Source organism: Fringilla coelebs (assembly GCF_963513975.1).
Source record: "Fringilla coelebs genome assembly, chromosome: 21".
Taxonomy (NCBI): domain Eukaryota; kingdom Metazoa; phylum Chordata; class Aves; order Passeriformes; family Fringillidae; genus Fringilla; species Fringilla coelebs.
This window is the reverse complement of record NC_140047.1, coordinates 1,956,146-1,976,226: the sequence shown is the minus strand read 5'-3', so window position 1 is coordinate 1,976,226 and position 20,081 is coordinate 1,956,146. Positions and strand designations below refer to the sequence as shown.

General features: G+C 57.2%; 1 protein-coding gene across 4 annotated transcripts in view; it reads left to right on the top strand.

Annotated features, from left to right (window-relative positions):
- GRIN1 (glutamate ionotropic receptor NMDA type subunit 1) overlaps positions 1-18,486 on the top strand; it is a gene marked incomplete at both ends in the record, with an annotated part of 36,576 nt that extends 18,090 nt beyond the window's left edge. For 2 of the 4 annotated variants that reach the window (XM_084219494.1, XM_084219493.1), the window contains 13 exons: positions 700-844; positions 938-1,021; positions 2,187-2,322; positions 3,168-3,295; positions 3,477-3,641; positions 3,907-4,025; positions 4,701-4,813; positions 5,298-5,446; positions 6,199-6,356; positions 6,730-6,891; positions 8,537-8,646; positions 9,658-9,803; positions 18,418-18,486. In XM_084219494.1, coding sequence (XP_084075620.1) covers positions 700-844; positions 938-1,021; positions 2,187-2,322; positions 3,168-3,295; positions 3,477-3,641; positions 3,907-4,025; positions 4,701-4,813; positions 5,298-5,446; positions 6,199-6,356; positions 6,730-6,891; positions 8,537-8,646; positions 9,658-9,803; positions 18,418-18,486 — 1,684 coding nt within the window. Of the gene's footprint in view, positions 1-699; positions 845-937; positions 1,022-2,186; positions 2,323-3,167; positions 3,296-3,476; positions 3,642-3,906; positions 4,026-4,700; positions 4,814-5,297; positions 5,447-6,198; positions 6,357-6,729; positions 6,892-8,536; positions 8,647-9,657; positions 9,804-12,381; positions 12,493-15,274; positions 15,479-18,417 lie in introns of those variants that run through there. The other 2 variants (XM_084219492.1, XM_084219491.1) reach the window with 2 other exon arrangements.
- Between the last annotated feature and the right edge of the window lie 1,595 nt (positions 18,487-20,081).

The window sequence follows — 20,081 nt, the reverse complement described above, 5'->3', positions numbered from 1 at the left end:
GATCAGCAGGTCCTGCATGCGCTTCCAGACCCCAATCCCTGCCTCACTGCAGCTGCTGGGGCCACAGGGGCTGGGCTTGCTGCAGCAGCCATTCCCTGCAGACCTGGGTTCTGTTGAGCATGAGTGGACCTGCAAGGCCTGGAGATAGTTTGGGAGGCATTTCTGGCATCCCCTGCAGTGATAGTCTTTGGCATGAGTGAGTCAAAGATGTTCTTCACAAGTGGCTCGGGCAATCCTGTGTGTCTCTGCTATCACCTTTCCAGGGTTTGGGGGCTGGTTCTCGCCTTGGTGGTGTTTGTGTGTGCCTGGGCCACTGGCCAGGCTGGGATGGGCAGATGCCAGGCACAGCACCAAAGCTGTAGCAATGGGCACACTTCCCAAGGAGCCCCAGTGGAAAGTGTCCTTGGTGCTGTGGGATGGGATGGATAATTCCAAAGGGGAGTGGGACTGATCTGGTGGAGAACAAGGGACAATGACAGCAGATATGGCAGAGAACATTGGGGAAACAGATTCCATCCACCAGGAGGGGATGACCACAAGTCTATGAACAGAGCATAGGTAGCCTTGGCTGGACTTGTACAGGGTAGTGAGCTTATGGCAGGTAACTGAGAGGAAGCATTTGCCTTTCTGATGCTTTGTGAGGCATCTCAGGAGCACGGCAGGTGTTCTAGGTTGTCCCAGCTGTGTTTCTCTCCCTAGGGTGTTGATGTCCTCCAAGTACTCAGAGGGTGTCACCGGCCGGGTGGAGTTCAACGAGGACGGGGACAGGAAATTTGCCAACTACAGCATCATGAACCTGCAGAACCGGAAACTGGTCCAGGTTGGGATTTACAACGGCAGCAATGTACGTGCAGGCCTGGCCTGGGTGGGGAGGGCTTGGCACTGGGGTATCCACCTTGGCCTCATGTCCATCTGCTTCCTCTGGGATCCATCTCAGGTCCTGACCAACGACAGGAAGATCATCTGGCCAGGCGGGGAAACTGAGAAACCTCAAGGCTATCAGATGTCAACCAAGTTGAAGGTAAGAGCAAATGGCATTAGGGGCAGAGCTTCTCTGCTCTCTGTGTGCTGGGCAGTGACTTCATCTGCCTCCCACCTCCATGGCTGCTCTGCAGCTGGCAGCAGCATTTGCAAGGCCAGGAGAGGGTATGGGAGAGAAATCTGGAGCATGTTCAAAGCATAACTTTCAGCTGGAGTAAATCTAGATAGAGCAGCAGGCATCCTTGGGTTTGGAAAGAGATGGGTGGGAAGTGGATATGAGAGAAAACAGCGCGGAAAGGTGGAGGAACAAGGTGGTCACCATTTCTCATGGGAGCCAGAGGACGCTTGTCACAGATTTGTGAGAAATACAAAGATGGGCTCCTTTGGCTCCTTTGGCCAAGGCATGGTTCAGCTCTGTTAGACAGTGCAGAGACCAGGTGGAAACAGATCCAAAAGGAGATTAAACCCTGTTGTGAAGGGTGGGGGGATTGGTGGCTGCAAGGCTGAACTCTGGAAATCCTGAGGAGCTGATGGCCAGAAGCTGGACGTAACACTGGCAGAAGGTCCTACCAGTCTTTCTTTGCTTCTCATGCTCTTCCTCTAAGTGTTCCTCTAAGTGTCGCTCAGCAGCCCCTTCAGTGACTGGATCCCACTTTAGTGACTGGACTCTGGCCAGGCTGATCTTACCAGTTTGACCATTCATTTGTTGTACTGTTCATTTGTTCAGCAAGGGAAATCCCATTCCCACTGCACGGAGGTGCTATTGGGTACGTTGTGATTGCTGCTTTTGTGAAAGGTCCAGGGCAGGACTGAAACACCTGCATTAACTTGGGGCAGTGTCTGGACCCCCTTTCCAGGCACTAGTCCTGGCTGTGTCTCCCATCAGTCTCCTGTTAGGGAAAGAGATTTTGAGGCTCAGCTGAAAGGGTCACGTGAAGGAGGACACTCCTCACCTTGGGTGCAGGGAAAGTAAATATTCTTGGTGTTCTTTTCAGCAATGCTGTGTTAACAGTTGGATTTCATGATCTTAAAGGTCTTTTCCAGCCTAGAGGATTCTCTGATTCCACATGCCAAAGCTGCTGGGATGAGATGGCAGCTGGGGAGGGCACCACGGCTCGTGTGGGGAGGGCAGCCCCGCTCCCACCACGGGAATGTAGCTCTGGAGGGAAACACAGACCAGAGGGTGTTTGTGCTTCACCTCACAGATTGTGACCATCCACCAAGAGCCTTTTGTCTATGTGAAGCCCACTCAGGCAGATGGGACGTGCAGGGAGGAATTCACCATCAATGGAGATCCTGTTAAAAAGGTCTTCTGCACTGGACCCAATGAGACCATCCCAGGTAACTCAGTCTGCTGGGGACTGCAGACTGAAGGGGTCCCAGAGAGGGTGCTCAGTCACACTGGAGGCCCAGAGAATGAGGCACAGAGAGGTGAAGGCACAGCTGGCCCCCAGACATTCCCCCCCCCCCCGCCCCCATCAGCTCAGCCTCACAGCAGTGCTGTGCAGGAGTTGGGCCCTGGGATCCAGGGGTTTGAGCCCAACAGACTCTTTCCCACTGTGTCTCTTCTCAATGGGCTCCAGGGCAGCTTTGAGGGAGTGCATCCTGAATTTCTGTCTCCTGACATGTTCCAGTTCTCTCTGCCTTGATCTCCAGCAGCAGCAAGGACCCTGAGGCACATTAGCATGGACTGCACTGACACAGCAACAGTTTCAAACTTTCACAGAAACTGTGTCAGGATCAGGAGTGAGGACATGGTGTGGGGTGGGAGCTGCTCAGGAATGCCAGGCTGGCCCAAATCCACCTGAAGGGCATCCCCTTGGCTCATCCCACCTTCCTGTGCACAACATCCCCCCAGAGTTGTGTCCTGGGCTGTGTTCAGCGTGCTGGGCTCATGTCAGGACTCCTCCAGCACATGCCCTGCAGTGGGGGACAGCACTGCCTCTCAGCCCACCTCCCTGGGACATGGCACAGGAACGGCCCCCCTTGTCCCCAACCTGCCCACAGCCACAGGGCTGGAGGCAGCGTCAGAGGGTGGCCAGGCAGATGGCCCTGGAGGATCACGTGGTTCCATCCCACATGGAGCCAGAGCCGTGGGGTGGCTGCTCTCCCTGGGGACAGGGGCATGCTGTGGGGGTCCCTGGCTGGGGCTGTCCCCAGTCATGGCCCCTCTGTCCCTCCCCCAGGCCGTCCCACCGTGGCACTGTGCTGCTACGGCTTCTGCATCGACCTGCTCATCCGCCTGGCAGGCGTGATGAACTTCACCTACGAGGTTCACCTGGTGGCTGATGGTAAATTTGGTACCCAAGAGAGGGTGAGTTTGGGCAGCCTGTGATCTTTCTTTGCCTGTACTGTGTGTTGAAACACCCCCACGCCCTTCTCCTGAGCAGGGTGGGGTGGAAGGGCAATGCAGGATTCCTAAAAAGTGCAGGGTCCTGGCTGGTGGGGGATGTGTGTCAGGGCAGGGGTCTGAGCCGGGCTTGGCTTCCTGGCAGGTGAACAACAGCAACAAGAAGGAGTGGAACGGGATGATGGGGGAGCTGCTGAGCGGCCAGGCTGACATGATTGTGGCTCCCCTCACCATCAACAACGAGCGGGCTCAGTACATCGAGTTCTCCAAGCCCTTCAAGTACCAGGGCCTCACCATCCTCGTGAAGAAGGTATGCCCTGGGTGGGAGGGTTTGTACAGCACGGGAGGTGCCCGTCCCTCAGACTGCAGCACCCAGAGCAGCCCCTGCGCATTCCAGGCTCCAGTTTGGTTTTAATGTAGGCTCCTGCTGGTTTTAATGCAGGCTCTTGTCTGCACCAACTCACCCTTCCTGAGCAGCAGGAGCTTGGGGCAGGGCAGGGCCCCTGTGGGTCCCTCCAGGCAGGCAGGGTGCAGCTGGGGGGGTGCCAGCGCTGTTCCCTCTCTCCTGTGTGCAGGAAATCCCCCGCAGCACCCTGGACTCGTTCATGCAGCCCTTCCAGAGCACGCTCTGGCTGCTGGTGGGGCTGTCTGTGCACGTGGTGGCAGTGATGTTGTACCTCTTAGACCGATTCAGGTGAGTGCACTTTGGGCCACTCAGGATCTGGAGGGGGCAGGGAGGTGCTCCTGGGAACTGTTCCCTGGGTCACTTGCTCGGGCATATCTTGCAGCCCTTTGGGGGCTCTCAAAGGGACTTCACCCACCTGCTCTGCAGCACCAGCCCTGGCCCCCCTGGCTGCCTAAGCTAAGGGATGTGGATACTGGGGTACCCAGCATGTGGGGATGTGGGAACACACCTGTCAGACCAGGTATCTGCTGTGCAGATACCTGACCAAGGGGACTGTCAGCTTCTGGGCTCTGAGAGAATTTCCTCTTGGCCTTCCTTGGCCCTGTGGCAGCTCCTCTGAGAGCACCTGTCCATGCCTCAGCCCTGTGCCCAGAGGCTTTGATGGCTAATCTGCAGGGAGCCCTCCGTGCTGCAGTGGGAGAGGCTGGAGCTGGCCAGGGTCAGATGATCTTTCTGGTCTGGAGAGAGTGTGATGGGACCAGTAGCAGTGTGAGCCAGTCAGGGCTGCAGGTCAGCATGGGGATGTGCCAGGTGCTGGGACAGGACAGGGAAGAGCTGCCTGGGACCAGGCACAGTCTGTAGGAATGAGTGACACAGGGCTGCGCCAGGACACGTAGGGCACAGTGGGGAGCCCTGGGAAGCAGGGTGAGGGGAATGACAAGGGTTCTTCATCTTGTTTTCCAGCCCATTTGGCCGGTTCAAAGTAAACAGTGAGGAGGAGGAAGAAGATGCCCTGACTCTCTCCTCAGCCATGTGGTTCTCCTGGGGAGTCCTGCTGAACTCTGGCATTGGAGAAGGTGAGCCACAGCTCACAGCAGGACTGCTCTGCCCTGCAGCCCAGGCTCTGAGCTGGGCAGGCTGGGGGAAGCTCCTGCCCCCTTCCACAGCCTCTCCCTCTCACATGGTCCCTGTGGGACCTCATTCCCTGAGTCCTCCCTGGAGCAGGCTGGTAGGAGATTTGGTGGTGCTGAGTCTCCACATTTGTGGCAGTTGTCAGGGCTTCCTGCCAGCTGCAGCACCGGATGGGAAACAGGGCAGGGAAACTTGGGCTGGATGCCCTGCCCAGGGTTACCCACCCTCTCAGGGTGGCACACAGCGTGCCCTGGAAAGAGCTGGAGGCTTTTTTTTGTTTGGGCAATGCAGAGGCTCCTTGCACAGCTGCTGGCAGAGCAGATAGATGGTGCACATCTGCAGCTGCCATTGGGCTCATGAGGATTGACACAGCTTTGGCAACCAAGCCAAGCCCTTGTGGTGCCACTGATCTCTCATCTCTCCCTGCAGGTGCTCCCCGGAGTTTCTCTGCCCGTATCCTTGGCATGGTCTGGGCCGGCTTTGCTATGATCATTGTGGCTTCATACACTGCCAACCTGGCAGCCTTCCTGGTGTTAGACCGACCTGAGGAGAGGATCACAGGCATTAATGACCCCCGGGTAACGACCCCTTTCTTGCTTTCCCCTTCCCTGAGGCATATCACACGGCTTGTGGTTCCCAGAGCCCTGATTCACCACGGTTGTGATCTGTGCTGGGGGTGGGGGCAGACCCAGGGGGCTCTGCCTGGGCCAGTGCTGATGAGTCTGAGCCCCTGCCCTGGGTGGGGATGGACAGACATGGGCAGGGATCAGCAGGAAAACAACCTGTCCAGAAATAGCCTGTCTGCAGTCAAACTGCCTGCCAGTTCCTGGAGAGCCTCCTCTGCCCAACGAGGAAACGATTCATTATGGATGAGTTATAACTAATGAAATCGTCCCTGCGGTGCAGTCAATACTCTCCACATGCCTCAAATCCATTTCCTGCTCTGGCAAGGACACAGCCACAGCTCATCAGCCCAGGCACGCAGGGATGTGCCCTGCAGCAGCACGGACCCACAGCATCCCACACTGTGCTGTGTGCCCTGCTCACAGCACTGCCAGACCCATGGCATCCAGGGGCCTCCTACATCCTCAGTGCCACCGTGTCCCCCCCCCAGAGCATCCCCTGCCCCAGCACCATGGTCCCAGAGCATCCCCTGCCCCAGCACCATGGTCCCAGAGCATTCACTGCCCGTGGCATCCTCTGAGGAGATCAAGGGCTTCTCTAGGGAGCAGGTCCCTGAAGGAGATGGGAGATTAGGAAACAGCTTTAGGGTGAGAAAATTCTGCTGGTGAAGGACATAAAACTTTGGAGCCCCGCCCTTGCCTTTCAGCTGCGCAACCCCTCGGATAAGTTCATCTACGCCACGGTGAAGCAGAGCTCTGTGGACATCTACTTCCGACGGCAGGTGGAGCTGAGCACCATGTACCGGCACATGGAGAAGCACAACTACGAGAGCGCTGCCGAGGCCATCCAGGCAGTGAGGGACAAGTGAGTAGGGAGAGACCTTGCCTGGCCACGCTGGAAGGGCCTCAGGGAGCTGCAGCTGGGTGGAGCAAGCAGAGCAAATCTGGAGGGAGCTGTGCCAAAGCATGGCTTGATGGCACCTCCGAGCTGGGGCTGGGTGGGATCTGCCCAGTCCTGCTACATCCCAGGGCTCGGTGGGGAGCACAAGCTCTGCGTGGGGGTGGCACAGTGGGAGCCCTGGCCACGGCCTCCCCTTCTGGCCTCTTCTCTTCCTTCAGTGCAAGGCCGGGTGGCTTCAGTGTTTAAGTGAGGGCTGGGAGCACCCTCGCTGCTCCCACACAGGCTGCAGACGAGCCGGGCTGCCCAGCCTGACCCGTCCATCCTCCTGTGTGTCCAGCAAGCTCCACGCCTTCATCTGGGACTCGGCGGTGCTGGAGTTCGAGGCCTCCCAGAAGTGTGACCTGGTGACCACGGGGGAGCTCTTCTTCCGCTCCGGCTTCGGGATCGGCATGCGCAAGGACAGCCCCTGGAAGCAGAACGTCTCCCTGGCCATCCTCAAGTCTGTACACGGCTCTTGGCGGGGGGCTTGCCTCAAATGCTGCTCGTGCCAGGCACTGCCAGCCTCCCTCCAGACCTCTGCGGGGACAGGGGCGCTGGGGGCTGCCCTTCCATCCCGACAAGGGGACATTGAGTGACTGGGCTGGGGACCCACAGCTCAGCTGCAGCTCGAAGGGCTGGGGACGGCGCAGGGAGCTGGAGGGAGGGCAGAGCAGGGCAGGGAGCAGAGTGAGGGCCAGCCAGCTGTAGGCAGAGCGGGCAGAGAGCAGCAGGGCTGTCCAGCAGGTCTGTGTGAGCAGGTGTGGGTGCTGCCATCTCCTGCTCCTCCCTCAGGCTCAGCCTGTCCCACAGCATTGCAGTGCCCTGGCTTGGTCATGCAGGGCTCTTTTCTTTCAGCTCTGGCTGTTACACAGGGGTATGTCTGAGTCCAAGGCTTTTACAGCAGCACTAACCTGCAGTGTGGGGTGTCACAGTCACCCTGACATTATGGGTAAAAAGGGATTTCCTTGTATTACTTTGGCAATGCCATACTCATTGCAGACAGAGAAATGTAATGGTGGAAAAACAGGCAGCAGTGAAGGAGCAAGTGAAGGGAGGGAGTCCTGGGAGTTTCATTTTAGGAGAGACAGGGTCAGGAGCCACAAGGGTCCTGCCCAAGATGCAAAGGTGAAAGGCCTGTGGAGAATGGTCAGGATGTGGAAGATGGGCAAGACCCCGGGAGCCGTGGACCCTGTATGGATGATCTTAACACGGTGAGGGGTGGCAGCAGGACAGATGGGACTTGGGACCACCATGTGAGAAGCCTGAAGAGGCCACAGGAGTCCTCAGTATCCTCCTGGGAGAGGGTGGGGAAGCCCAGGGCTATAGATGGCCCAGGAAGGTAGTGAGGCTGTACCAGGAACAAGAGAGAGGAAAGTGCAGGGAGCCTGTGGTGGGATGTGTGCTCTGTGCCCACTCCATCCCCACGAGCTGTTCAGGCAAGTACTGAGAGGACATGGCTTGTGTCCTCCCAGGCTGTGACACCGAGCTCTGACACCAAGCTGTGACACCGAGCTGTGACACCGAGCTGTGATACTGAGCTGTGACACCGAGCTGCTGGGGTGTCCCAGCCCTCACTGTGCACTGCAGGGAGCTGCCAGGCAGCAGTGCCCTGGCCTAGAGGGTGCTGGGGGTCACCAGAAAGGACTGGGGTCCATCATTGCCTGGGCTCCAAGTGGCCCTGGCAGGCAGAAGAACAGTGCAGGAGGGAACTGGTAGATGTGGTTCATGTCCACTCCTTGCAGCCTTCTCCAAGAGCTCTTAGAGCACTGACAGCTCCATCCTTCCTTGGGAGCACACCTGCCCCATGGCTACACGTGGCTCTTTTGGCAGCAGGCACTACCCCAGAGCTGCTGCAGGGGCAGTGGGGAGCTGTGGGTGCTGCTCACAGCACTCTGCTGTGTGTGCCCATGCAGTGCTGGCACCCCTGCAGACAGCCCACACACACCTGTGCAAAGGTGCACACACACAGCCAGCACATCCCTGGTTCCTGTGCTAGGAGGTGCAGGCAAGCCCAGAGCCCTAGGATGGAGGGTGTGCCACAGCTGCCTGTGGCTGGTCCTCAGTGACTACAGTGACTACCCTGTCCTGTCTCCTTGTTCTTGCAGGTCTCACGAGAACGGCTTCATGGAGGATTTGGACAAGACTTGGGTGAGGTATCAAGAGTGTGATTCCCGTAGCAATGCCCCAGCAACACTCACCTTTGAAAATATGGCAGGTTTGTTCTGCAAACCTCTTTCTTCCCCTTCACTGGGTAGCCTGCTTTTGCTCAAGACATCCTCCCTGGGGCTCTCCTCTCAGGCCAAATCTCTGCTCCTTCTGGGTTTGTTCTTTCCTGGTGCTGGGAGGCTGCTGAGGTGGGCTCCATTCCCACCTTGCTTAGAACAATTCCACAAAGCTTCCCCCACCTTCCCTGGGTACTCCTCTTGCCAGTGGTGCTGTGGTGTGAGCGTGGCTCCCCTCCCTCTGCCCTGGCCCAACTGTGGCTGTCACAGTGCCATCAGAGCTGCCACCAGAGCTGGCAAAGAGGAGAACAGCACCTCGGGGGAGGCGAGTGAGAGCCCTGCTGCAGGAGGGAGCTGGAGGCCAGGGGCAGCCCCCCAGTCCTGAGGTGCCCTGGGCAGGGCCAGAACAAGGATAATTGATAGAGAGGAGTTTTCATCTTGCAAAGACTGTGAGAGCCCTGAGACAGGCTCTCCCTTTGCACTGAGGTGGTGCTGCTGGTCCTACAGCCAGACAATGCAGTTATGAGGGATGAGGGGTGTGGGATGGGACCCCATCTGCACCAGCACTGCTGGCCAGTTACAGGCAATGGAGAAAAGGGGTATTTTGCTCCATCTCCTCAGACACCACTCCAGAAATGTCAGCCCCAAGGGTTGCAGGCATCCAAAGACAGCACAGAGCTCTTGCATGGCTGTGCTTCCTGATCAGCACCAGGGCTGGGTTCTGGTGCAAATAGCCCCAAGGTCCTGGGGATGGGGTGTGCCCTGGGGCTTGCCATGCCTGTCCCCATTAGTGCTGCAGTTCAGTGCCCTGTGCCCCCCCAGAGCTGGCACTGACACCCCTTTAGGTGGCCAGGCTCTGTTCCCCTCCCGGCCCTCCAGGACTGTGAGGGGATGGCAGGGGGACCCCGGGTTGGCAGATGCTCCCATCGCTGAGCATGATGCAGAAGAAGTGAGGGGTCATGTTGCAATTCCACTGCCCCCTGTAACTTTCCTGCTTATTTCAGGTGTGTTTATGCTGGTGGCTGGAGGTATTGTTGCCGGGATATTTTTAATATTCATAGAGATAGCTTACAAAAGGCATAAGGACGCGCGGAGGAAGCAGATGCAGCTGGCGTTTGCGGCCGTTAATGTGTGGAGGAAAAACCTGCAGGTAGGACAAACCGTTTTTAGAGCAAATCTCCACCAGGTGCGTTTTCCATTCCTTCACCAAATCAGTGAATGCAGAGCTGTGGATTAGCATGGGGCCCTCTGTCCCCCACCCCCTCTAGCTCCAGCTGGGTTAACTCGGTGCCTGTTAAGCTGTAGGATAGTGTCCCTGCCTTTTCCCCGGGAGCTGCCCCTGCCCGATGCTGTCTTTCCCAGCAAAGCTCCAACAGGGCAGAGGCCTGGCCCAAACACCCCCAGTGGAGCTCGGTATGGGGACTTTGCTCTGCTGGGGACCACGTGCCAGAGCCACACCTTGCCCTGGCTGAGCAGGCAGTGCCAGCACGGCTCCTTGCAGGTTCTGCCCTGCAGCCCGGCTCCAGCAGATGGGAAGGTCAGCCTGCTGCCACTGACCATCCCTGCCCGGCACTCAGGTGGAGGAATGCTCCAGGGATAGTTTCCATCACCTCCCCTTCCCTGCCTGCTCTGCAGCAGCGTGGTAGCCCTTGCCATACCCAGGACCAACTCCAAAAAGAGGCGGTGCGTGCTCTTGTCCTTTGGAGACAAGGACATCTCCCCACACAGGAGCCAGCAGTGCCGGTCCCTGTCAGTGCCAAGCCTCCCTTGGTCTCCTTTTATGGGGCTGTTGCTCTCCCTGGCTTCTCCTGCTGCTGGAACATCTCTGTGCCGCTCAGGCAGGGAAGCCCAGGAGGGTCAGAGGCGCCTGGCAGTGACACTGAGCCATGGGCACGTCTGTGGGCCACCAGCCTCACAATTCCCTTCCCCTGCTGCTTTTGGGGCTGAGCCCCACAGTGCCCCTGACCCCAGTGTAGGGCAGCTGGAGGCTCTGTCTGAGTTGCCCGGGCTGGTTTTTCCCTTGGGGAAGCGCAGCGGCGTTCACAGAGCGAGAGCTCCTTTAGGTGGCTAAAGGACACAGCCGCTCGGAGCAGAGCCAGCGAGGCACAGAGAGAGAAGGAGGCTCGGGGACCCCCGAGGAGCCCGGCGGGGCCCTGGGGAGCAGCGCTGGCTGGGGCTGTGGGGGGGCTGCCCGAGAGCAGCGAGGGGAGCACGAGGCCAGGCTGCTGCATCCTGAGAGCTCGCTGGGTTCAGTTCACCGGAAAGAGTCTCGGAAAAGCCATTTCTCAATTTTTTTTCTCCTTTTTTTCCTTTTTTTTTCCTTTGCTTCCAAAAAGCAGCAGCACCGAGGGGGTTAAGGCTGCTGGGACAGAGCACACTAGTCGCACTGCCATTTTTCACTTGCCAACCTTCTAGAAAATACTGCACTGGGTCCTTGGGCAGAGTCTGTGGGACTGTGAGCAAAGCATGCTGCCCTGTGGGGGTAAACAGCCTCATGGTAAAGAGCCGTTTGACATTGTAAGACTTTTCCACAGGAGGAAACGTCAGAGCACTAGTATCTGGTACATTGCTAGAAGGTAGGCAAGTGGAAAGATTTATTTGTTAAAACAAACAAACAAAAATAATGGTTTTTGGGATCACAGTTTTGCCATGGCTATTTCCTGAGATGCCATGGAAGAAAAAGACATTTCATTCCATTCATCTTGCTTTCCTTTCCGTTTGTGCATGTCCGCAAAAGAGAGAACTGAGAAGGAGGAGCAAATGTATCCCCGAGCATGCTCTACGCACCAGCGGGATACATTTTGGTTACCCCCGTGCGGTAGCAGAGCCAGACCTGGTCACTCCGTCCCCCGTCGGAAAGGTCACACTCATTGGCACCAAAGCAATTGGGGAGGACTCGTTGCCAGCGCCCGGCGCCGAGCGCGGCCGGGCCCCCCGGCCCGCGGCCCCCGCACCATGGCGGCTGGTGCTCCCAGCCTGCGCCAACCAGGTCCGACTCGCTAACTCCAACGCCTACATTTTTCAGTTCCGTTTCTCTTTGAGTTCATCCCGACCCGACGACATCATGGCACTAACGCTTTGCTTCCTCCCTTTCTTTTCCTTTGTATTTTTTTTTTTTTTACTTTTCTTTTTCTTCCAGTTTCCTTTTTGTTTTTTAGCCTGTTTTACTTTGGAAAACAAACCAAACCACCACCAACAACCACGTTCGGCTTTGCACAACTGCATCATTTGAATTTTTGAACACATTTTTTTTACAGAATATTCATACAATGACTTCTCTTTCAATGCAGTCCTCTCTCTCTCTTGTGGCACTAGGATTCAGCCTCAGAAAAGGCCCTGAGCACTTTTTTTTTTAGTGGTAGGTGCAGCATCTCACGTCTCGGTCCAGCCAGGCTAGCGGTGGAAGCGAGGGGCAGGGCGCCAGGCAGAGCATCCCCAGGAAGCGAGGTCAGCTGTGCCGGCCTGGCTGCAGACACCAGGAGAGCAGGGCTGCCTCCCAGAGGGGTTCCCAGCGCTCCAGACGCGAGGCCGGCCCCCCGTAGCCGTAGCAGTGTGGTGGCTGTGCCGTAGCCCTGGGTCACGGAGGCCCTTGGAGGACTGGGAGTGACAGAACACCTCCAGTAGCTTTCTCACCTAAATGAAGGCCATGACACGGGGCAGTATTCAAATAGATTTAGAGTTTCCAACAACACAGTAGAGATCTAATTACTTATACATATTCATTTTAGGATAGAAAAAGTGGTAGAGCAGAACCTGACCCTAAAAAGAAAGCCACTTTTAGGTCCATCACCTCCACCCTGGCCTCCAGCTTCAAGAGACGTAGGTCCTCCAAGGATACGGTAAGAGGAAGAAGAACAATTCTGCCCTCTCTCTTTCTCTCTCTTTCTCTCTTCTGCCATCCCATCGACTGCCACACACCCATCCCGAAGCTGCCAGTGTACATGCATAGCTCATGTTCGTCACCAGTCAGTCAGTCAGTCAGTGAGTCAGTCATCCCGTGTACCTGAAAGGATGCTGAGATCCTGGAGGGCAGGCAGGAGGTGGCTTGGAGTCCTGTGATGAGTTGGGAGATGCAACCGAGTTTTTGTTTTGTTTTTTTTGTTTTCTTTTTGCCTGGATGATTTCTGATGTTCCTCTCTGTGCTTCGCTCACCTTACCGGTGCTGACCTCTTGAAACTGATGACATTTTTTCTTTTTTTTCTTTTTTTTTTCTGTTCCTAAGTGTTCCTGTACCTGTTTGTCATTGTATGCCTAAAAACAATCACCCCGATTTAATTTGGGCACCGTGTCACCTCACCAAGAGCCATGCGTGTCACACTCTCTACATGTGATTTTTGTTTGTGACAATTAGCATTCGGAATAGTCCTCGCACAGGAGTGACAGCTGTCTCTGGTTATCATCAGCAGTAATGCAGCTCTAGAAAAGAGATGAAAAGGCTCCAAAGAGGAGGTTGTTAAAGACCCAGCCTTGGTTCAAACTTGTGTTTTCCGCTGCTCTCACATAACCAGAGAAAATTTCCAAATTGCTGCCTCTAAAGCCAGCTGTTTCCAAATGTGCAAATGTGTCTGCTCGTGCTGGAGCTTCAGACACTTCAGCGTCAGGTTGGGCTGTTGGTCTGTCGGACTGAGCCGTGTCCCTCTGCATGTCGCCGTCTGTTGTATGACACTCTGCACTGTGGCTACTCTGTTGTCTCGTGTGGCAGCGCCCGCTGCGTTTTGCTGCCCGACCTCCTGGCGCGCCGGGCTTGCCAAGATCCCCTCCCCGGGGCGACCGGCGGCTTTGTGCCGGGGTTGCTCAGAGCAGGTCCCCGCCAGGCTGCCCGAGGCGCAGCGGGGACGGGGGGACGGTGGCAGCGCGGGGAGATGTGGCCCCCGTGGTGGGGTGGCCCGTCCCCAGCCGCAGCTTGGGCGCCTCGGGGACAGCATGTGGTATCGCAGGGGGTCTCGGGGCCACGGCTGTGTATGAGAAATGGAGGAGGCTGCCCTTGACACCCGCGCAGGCTCCATACCGAGAAGCTCCTGGAGCACCCCTGGAACGCGGCCCTGGGGACAGCTGAGCCCTCGGCCGGGCTCGACTGCCACCACCTCACACAAAGTGCTCCTCTCACTGTCACCTCGAAGCCTGGAAGTCACGGGGGGGAACACCCACACTCTTCCCACTCATCATCTGTACCCCCAGGGAAGATGGGCATCCCTGTCATCTTCCTGAGCTGCTTCTGTGCTCCCTGGGTGGCACCTTGTCCCCGTAATGCCCCCATGTCTGGAGTCCCCTCTCCCCACTGCTGCACCCCCTGAGCAGCTCTGCAGGGAGGTCACAGGGTGTGTCTTTGTGGCCTGAGCCATGACCGGGGCAGAGGAGACAGAGATGGGGGGGGTGGTGCAGGGGGTGGTGCAAGAGTGAGGAGGAGGAGGAAGAGCAGGAGGGACAAGTAGGATGCAGAGAAAATAGAGGGGAGAAAAATAGGCAGAAAGATCTGCAAGTGCTGAGTAGACCCCCATGTTCTGTTGTGTTTGAACTACTCCACAATTAGGAAATCAAGGAGTCCTGCCCTGGGAGAACAGCAACATGATGGTGCCCTGGGCACCTGGGGGAACCAGTGCCACCGGTGAGCAGAGGAGAGGGGGGAATCCAGGAAAAATGGGGTAGCTGGTGTGTGGCACCCCTGGTAACCCCCACATTGCTCCTTCTTCAGGGAATCATCCCGGTCCTGATCCTGCTCCATGGTGTAGCAACCATCCTACACCAACCAGCCCACAACCCTCTCTGCCCCAATGCCCTGAGCGGACCAGGCCCAGTGCCCACCTGCACCATAGGCCTCATGGGTGGGCAATGGAGCTGTTCTCTCCCCTTCCTTGGGGTCCAGCACAACACAGGGCACCCCATGTTTGGGTCCCAGTCATGCTCTTCTTGGTACATTGTTCATGGACAAATTGTGGAGGGAGACGACCCCAGCCATCCCAGAAGATGGTCCCCACCTGGGGGTAGCTGCACGGTCAATTATTCCCCACTGCTCTGAAGCCTGTCACAATGCTCTGCCTGCCACGGGGTGCCATGGACAGGCTCCCAGGACACGTTTCCCAGGGAACTGGGCTAGCTGGGTCAAGAACAGGCCGATGGGGTGAACATCCAAGCCAGCATGGCCAACTTGGAGGCTAGCAGCAATGGCAGGAGGTCCGTGGTGGAGCGAGCTTTGTGGTGATGTTGGGCAGACCTGCTGGTTGCTCTGCAGGGTGAGCAGCCAGCGGGAGCGGGGTGCTGCCACCAGCTCATGTCACAGCCTGTGCTTGGTGACCTCCACTTCCATGCAGCAGCCCTGGCTCAGAGACCCCAACGCCCTCCTGCTGGAAGGCCCCATGAGTCCGTAGCATGCTGGGGCACGTTGCCTGGGGTCCTTGTAAAGATGAGAAAGCAGCGAGGCGCTCTCTTTCATGATGCTCAGCAGAGCTGCGGGCCCACACCAGGTCTTAGATGGGCAAGGCTGGAGAGCCCTTGGGGCTGGAAGGCCAGGCTGACCCCAGCCCCGCGGGCTCTCCTGGCTAGCGAGCGAAAGACGCAGACCTGGCGGCCTTGCTTCTTTCCTTTCCGTTGTCGGGAGTTTTAAAAATGGATTCTGCTCTGCAGCCCTGCAGAATGGTCCCTCAGGAGTGCCAGAGAGACAGGCTGGCACCATGGAGCCAAGACAGCCCTGGGAAGCTTCCACCCCACTCTGAACGTCCTAGCGCCCACCATCACCCGAGCTGCACAGCCTCTCCGCGGCACATCATCCCCACCGCCCCAGGAGGAGATGCATGTGTTCCCCATAGGCAGCTCCTGCAACTCGAGTAGCACTGGCAGAGCTGACGTGTCCATCCATCGCAGCCACCCACGATACTGCAACCCCACAGACGCCATGTGAGACGCATAAACCACACTGACACCTCCGAGCCGGCACATTGCGTACAGACACGATCGAGGTGCACAGGTCCCTTAGCCCCCCGCATCGCCAGCCCCCGCAGAGCCACACTGCCAGCCCCAGCCCCCGTGACACACCAGTGACACACGGCCCGCGGCACCGCCCCGCCGTGGGCATGGTGCCAGAGCTGGGCGACAACCGAGGGGCTTCCTGGAAAAGGTCACCTTTTCAGTGAAGGATCAGCTGTCCCAAAGCCAAACGCTTCTTGGCTGAGAAAGAGCCTAGTTTTTGGCCCAAAAGAACCAAAAGTAGGTCAAAGACAACTTTTTTTTTTTTTTTTTTTCCTAAAGGGAAGTTGATATTTTCTACAGCAAGATCGCATATAGCTGGAATCCTAATTTTTAATGGAAAAAAAAAACCACAACAACAAACTAAAATTCTTCCAGAAAATCTTCCACCAGCCAGGGACTACCATATGAGCCCAGTTAGGTTGAAGTCATTTTTAAAGACATTAAGTTCTTGTCTATATTTTCTTCCTGGTTGTCATTTAAAGTTTTTGGTGCCTTCACTTCACTTCCATACCTTAACATGTTTGAGTCTCTTCTACGGTTAATATTGATTAATTTCTTGGCTTTATAATGTTTGGTTTGGGGATTATTGCGCCATCCCTGTAACATAATTTACCTTAAATTACTGATATGTGCTTCTAGCATTAGTCCTACTTTAACATAGTTTTGATATGACCGTTTTCTTGCTTTTTTTTTCCTTTTCCTTTTTTATTTTAATTTTAATTTTTATTATTAAAAATTGCATGCATGAACTTTACACACAAAAAAAAAAAGTAAATGAGAATGTTACCCTGTGATAACTCTGTGATTGGAGGAGATATGCTTTCAAATCAAAAGCCATGCTCTTGTATTTTAATTTTTCTGGCCAGATTGCCCATTTCGCTTGGTTGTTTTAGCGTTTCCCACCCCCAGAGCTGTGCAGAGAGGCCAGAAGGCCCCAGCCTGCCCTGCTATACCACCACAGCAGTCACATGCACACGTGCACCGAGGCACACGCACTCACACAGGCACACTCTGCTTCTTCCACCCCCCTCACATCAGGCAGGATGTTTAACAAAGGACCTTTCTTCTACCCATTCATTTTTGTATCTCCAGTTCCTCCTTCTCCTCCACCAGTGAGTCACAGCCTCTCCCCTTTCCCAGTCACCTGTCCTCCTTGCCGGAGTCAAGCCCCATCCCACAAGCACACACCTCCCGGCAGCTCTGCCATGGAAACACTGCATTTAGCTGGAATCCAAATTTTTCATGAGGAGGGAGTGGCTGCACCCGATTTCGGGAGAGAGGGGTGTTTTTTGGTGGGCTGCTGAAGAGCCACAAAAAGCTCCCCGCAGGGCAGCAGAGTAACATCAGGATGGCCCCGGCCATCCTGTGCCAGCGGGCGATGGCCGAGCTGTTGTCCCTTAGCAAGGCAAAGCTATGGCCAGGAATTCCCAGAGGCTCCATTGGAATCTTAGCCAGTGCCATAAGTGGCAGGGTGATCCCCTGAGAGGTGGCAGGATGGTCCCCTGAGAGGTGCCAGGGTGATCCCCTGAGAGGCTCCCTGGGTGTCAGCGTGTCCCAGCTCGGCACCGGAGACGGGAGCGCGCTGGCTCCCAGCCCTGCCCCAGCTGCTCCCACCGAGGGGTCCCAGGAAGCACGGATCCGGGCTGGGCAGGGCAGCCCCAGGGAGCCCATGCAAGGCTGGGGGGTGGCAGGAGGCAGGGTGTGCAGCACACAGGGTAGCCACAGTGCCAGAGCTGCCGGCAGCGCCGCGAAGGCCACGGCCACCATCGACCAAGGCGGGGCAGGTGAAATCCATCACCGAGGAGCCCCCCCGGAGCCCCTCAAAACATCAGCCCTCCTGGGCAGGGTGGTGCAAGGGCTGGGAAAGTGTGACTGGAGAGGATCTGTGCTGCCGTACACGAGACCCACAGAGACCCTTTCCTGCCCCGGCACCGGATTAGGACCCCAGAGGGCAGCGCAGGAGGCTCCAGCTCACAGCAGGGCAGGACAGAGCTTCCAGGTCAGGGTGTGGAGTTTGGAGAGCAGAGCTGGGAGAGCGAGGGAGTTTGGAAGGAGGAAGGGAGGAAATAACTGCCCCGCTGTAAATTCCTGCCTGGGGAGGAAGGACGTTTTTCTTGCCCATTGATGGGTATTTCTGCTGTGCCCCCTACTTGCTGATGAGACTGCAGCAGAGGAGGGCTCTCCCATGGCCTCTCCCATGCCAAGCCCCCCCAGCTGCAAGGAGCTCAGAACCCCAAATCCAGACCACATCCCCAACACAGGCCGTAATTTCACACTAGCAATCAATGCCACACTTTATCACAAACCAACCACACCACACATCTCACCTGCATGAAAGGATAGTCACGGCAGGGTCATTCAAGCAAGGAGGTGAAACGCCCTGGCCTCAAAGCACAGCTTGATCTGGCACCAGAGGGGTGCCAAAACCCAGCCAGACCCTCCAAACACAGGTTCAGGCGTGGGCTGGGCTGATGAGTCACAGGCTTTGTTCTGTAGCCCTCCCAGAGCAGAGAGGGCCTGGCTCAGAGGGTGACGTGGCAGCCACACTCTGCAGAAGCTGCACTACGCTCCTGGGTGTCCCCTCTGCCCAGCTCCAGGGTGCTTGGAGAGCGTCTGCAACGACCTCTGCACAAGCGTGGATGGCACTGGGAAGGGGACCTCAGCCAGCAGCAGCTTTCAGGGCGTTGCTTCACCCCCAAGAGATGTCCTGTAGGGACACGTGGGATAGAAGTGGCAGCGGGGACAAGTGCCAGAACTGCCTAACACTCCTTTCTCTTTGTCTGTCTATTTGTGTGTTGCAGCAGTATCACCCCACCGACATCACCGGCCAGCTCAACCTCTCCGACCCCTCAGTCAGCACTGTGGTGTGACCTTCTCCCCGAGGGCCATCAGTCCTTGCCCAACACAGTAGGAAGGCACAGCCAGGACTGCCTTTCAAGGGACACTGATGGGTTCTTCTGGGTGAGATGGGAGGAAAGCATCCTTCATCCATACACAGTGACTCCATTGTATATCTCCCTCCCTTCCTAGGCCTGCTGCCATGCTCGTGCCCCAGGAAGCACGGCAGAACCAGGACAAGGTTTGGACTTCACTGTACAGAGATAATTGCTTCCAAACAGTGCCACAATGATCAGAATTGCCAGTGACTGGCTCCGTGCAAGGGGAAAGGACTGCAGAAGGCACACGGTGCCTGCTCTCCCACGGTAGCAGGGAAGGGCTGGTGCCAGACCACAAGCACGTGCTTAACCTCACAGGCTGCAGCCTTCTGAGCACACACAGCCCCTCAGACGTGTGCTCCACGTCTCCCACCACCTGGAGGGCTCCACGGTCCTGTGCAGCAGGAGCAGCCAGCTCCTGGTGTGGTAGGCTGGGCACATGTTCCTGCTGTGCCGAGTGACCCTCCCGTCTGCCGCAGGGGCTGGAGGATGTGTGCTCTGCTCCTTGCAGGGGATGGACCCTCTTCCCTTCCCCCCCATCGTCCCGTCCGTGGTCTGGCAGCAGCAGGAGAGCTCCCTCCCCACAGCCCTCGCCCCTGAGCTACTCGCGGTACTCCGGAGCCGTGGAGTGCCGCCAGCCGAGACCCCGGCTCCCACGTCTCCTGCACAGAAACATCCCCAGGACCTGGCCACGGCCAGCATGTAGCACTCACACAGCAGCTCTCCTGGCCAGGAATTCTCCACGGGAAATGGCTCTGGATGGTTGCACTGACCTCTACCCCAGCTCCACACTGCCTCAGCACCAGCAATGCAAGGAGAGTTGCTGCTGGCTGGTCCCCCAGCCTGTCTGCACCGTCGGGGCACCACGGCCAGCGCTGGCGGCTCCCCTGCCACCCTCACCTGCGGTTCAAGCTTGCCAGCAGCTCCCGCGGCAGCCCTGCAGCCCCAGCTCACGGCGCTCCGTCTGCCTGAGCCCGGAGACGTGGAAAGCAGATCCCAGCTCGGGAGAAGGAACCGAACGGGCCAGGCTGACCCCGTCCCTCCCCGCACCGTCCTCCCCTCGGGCCCACACGGGCACCCCGAGCAGCGAACCGTGGGCAGCGGGGGTGAGCAGCATCTCCTGCCAGTCGGAACACCCGCCTGCAGCGTGGTACCCAGCCCCGGCGGCACGGACTGCCTTCCCCCGGCCCCAGGCTGCCCCCGCGGGCAGCAGCCCCGCAGGCAGGATTTCACATGGCAGCTGAGGTCTGTGAGCATCGTCCCACCGACTGCTGTGGCTCCATCATGTTCATCTAGCTCCAGCTGAGAAATCGGACCCATTCTACTTTATACGTCAGTGTTACATTAATACCAAGTTTTTGCAAGAGCTCAGTAAAGTCTAGACTGGATCATGAAGTGGTTTCTTCCAGAGCTGTGTGCCTCTTTCTGTCTCTGACTTCTGGCAAAGCTGGCGGGGAGCCCTGTGGTGAATCAGAGCCTCACCCAACCCTGTGGCAGGGTCTGCAAACAGTGGAGGGACAGGAAGGGAT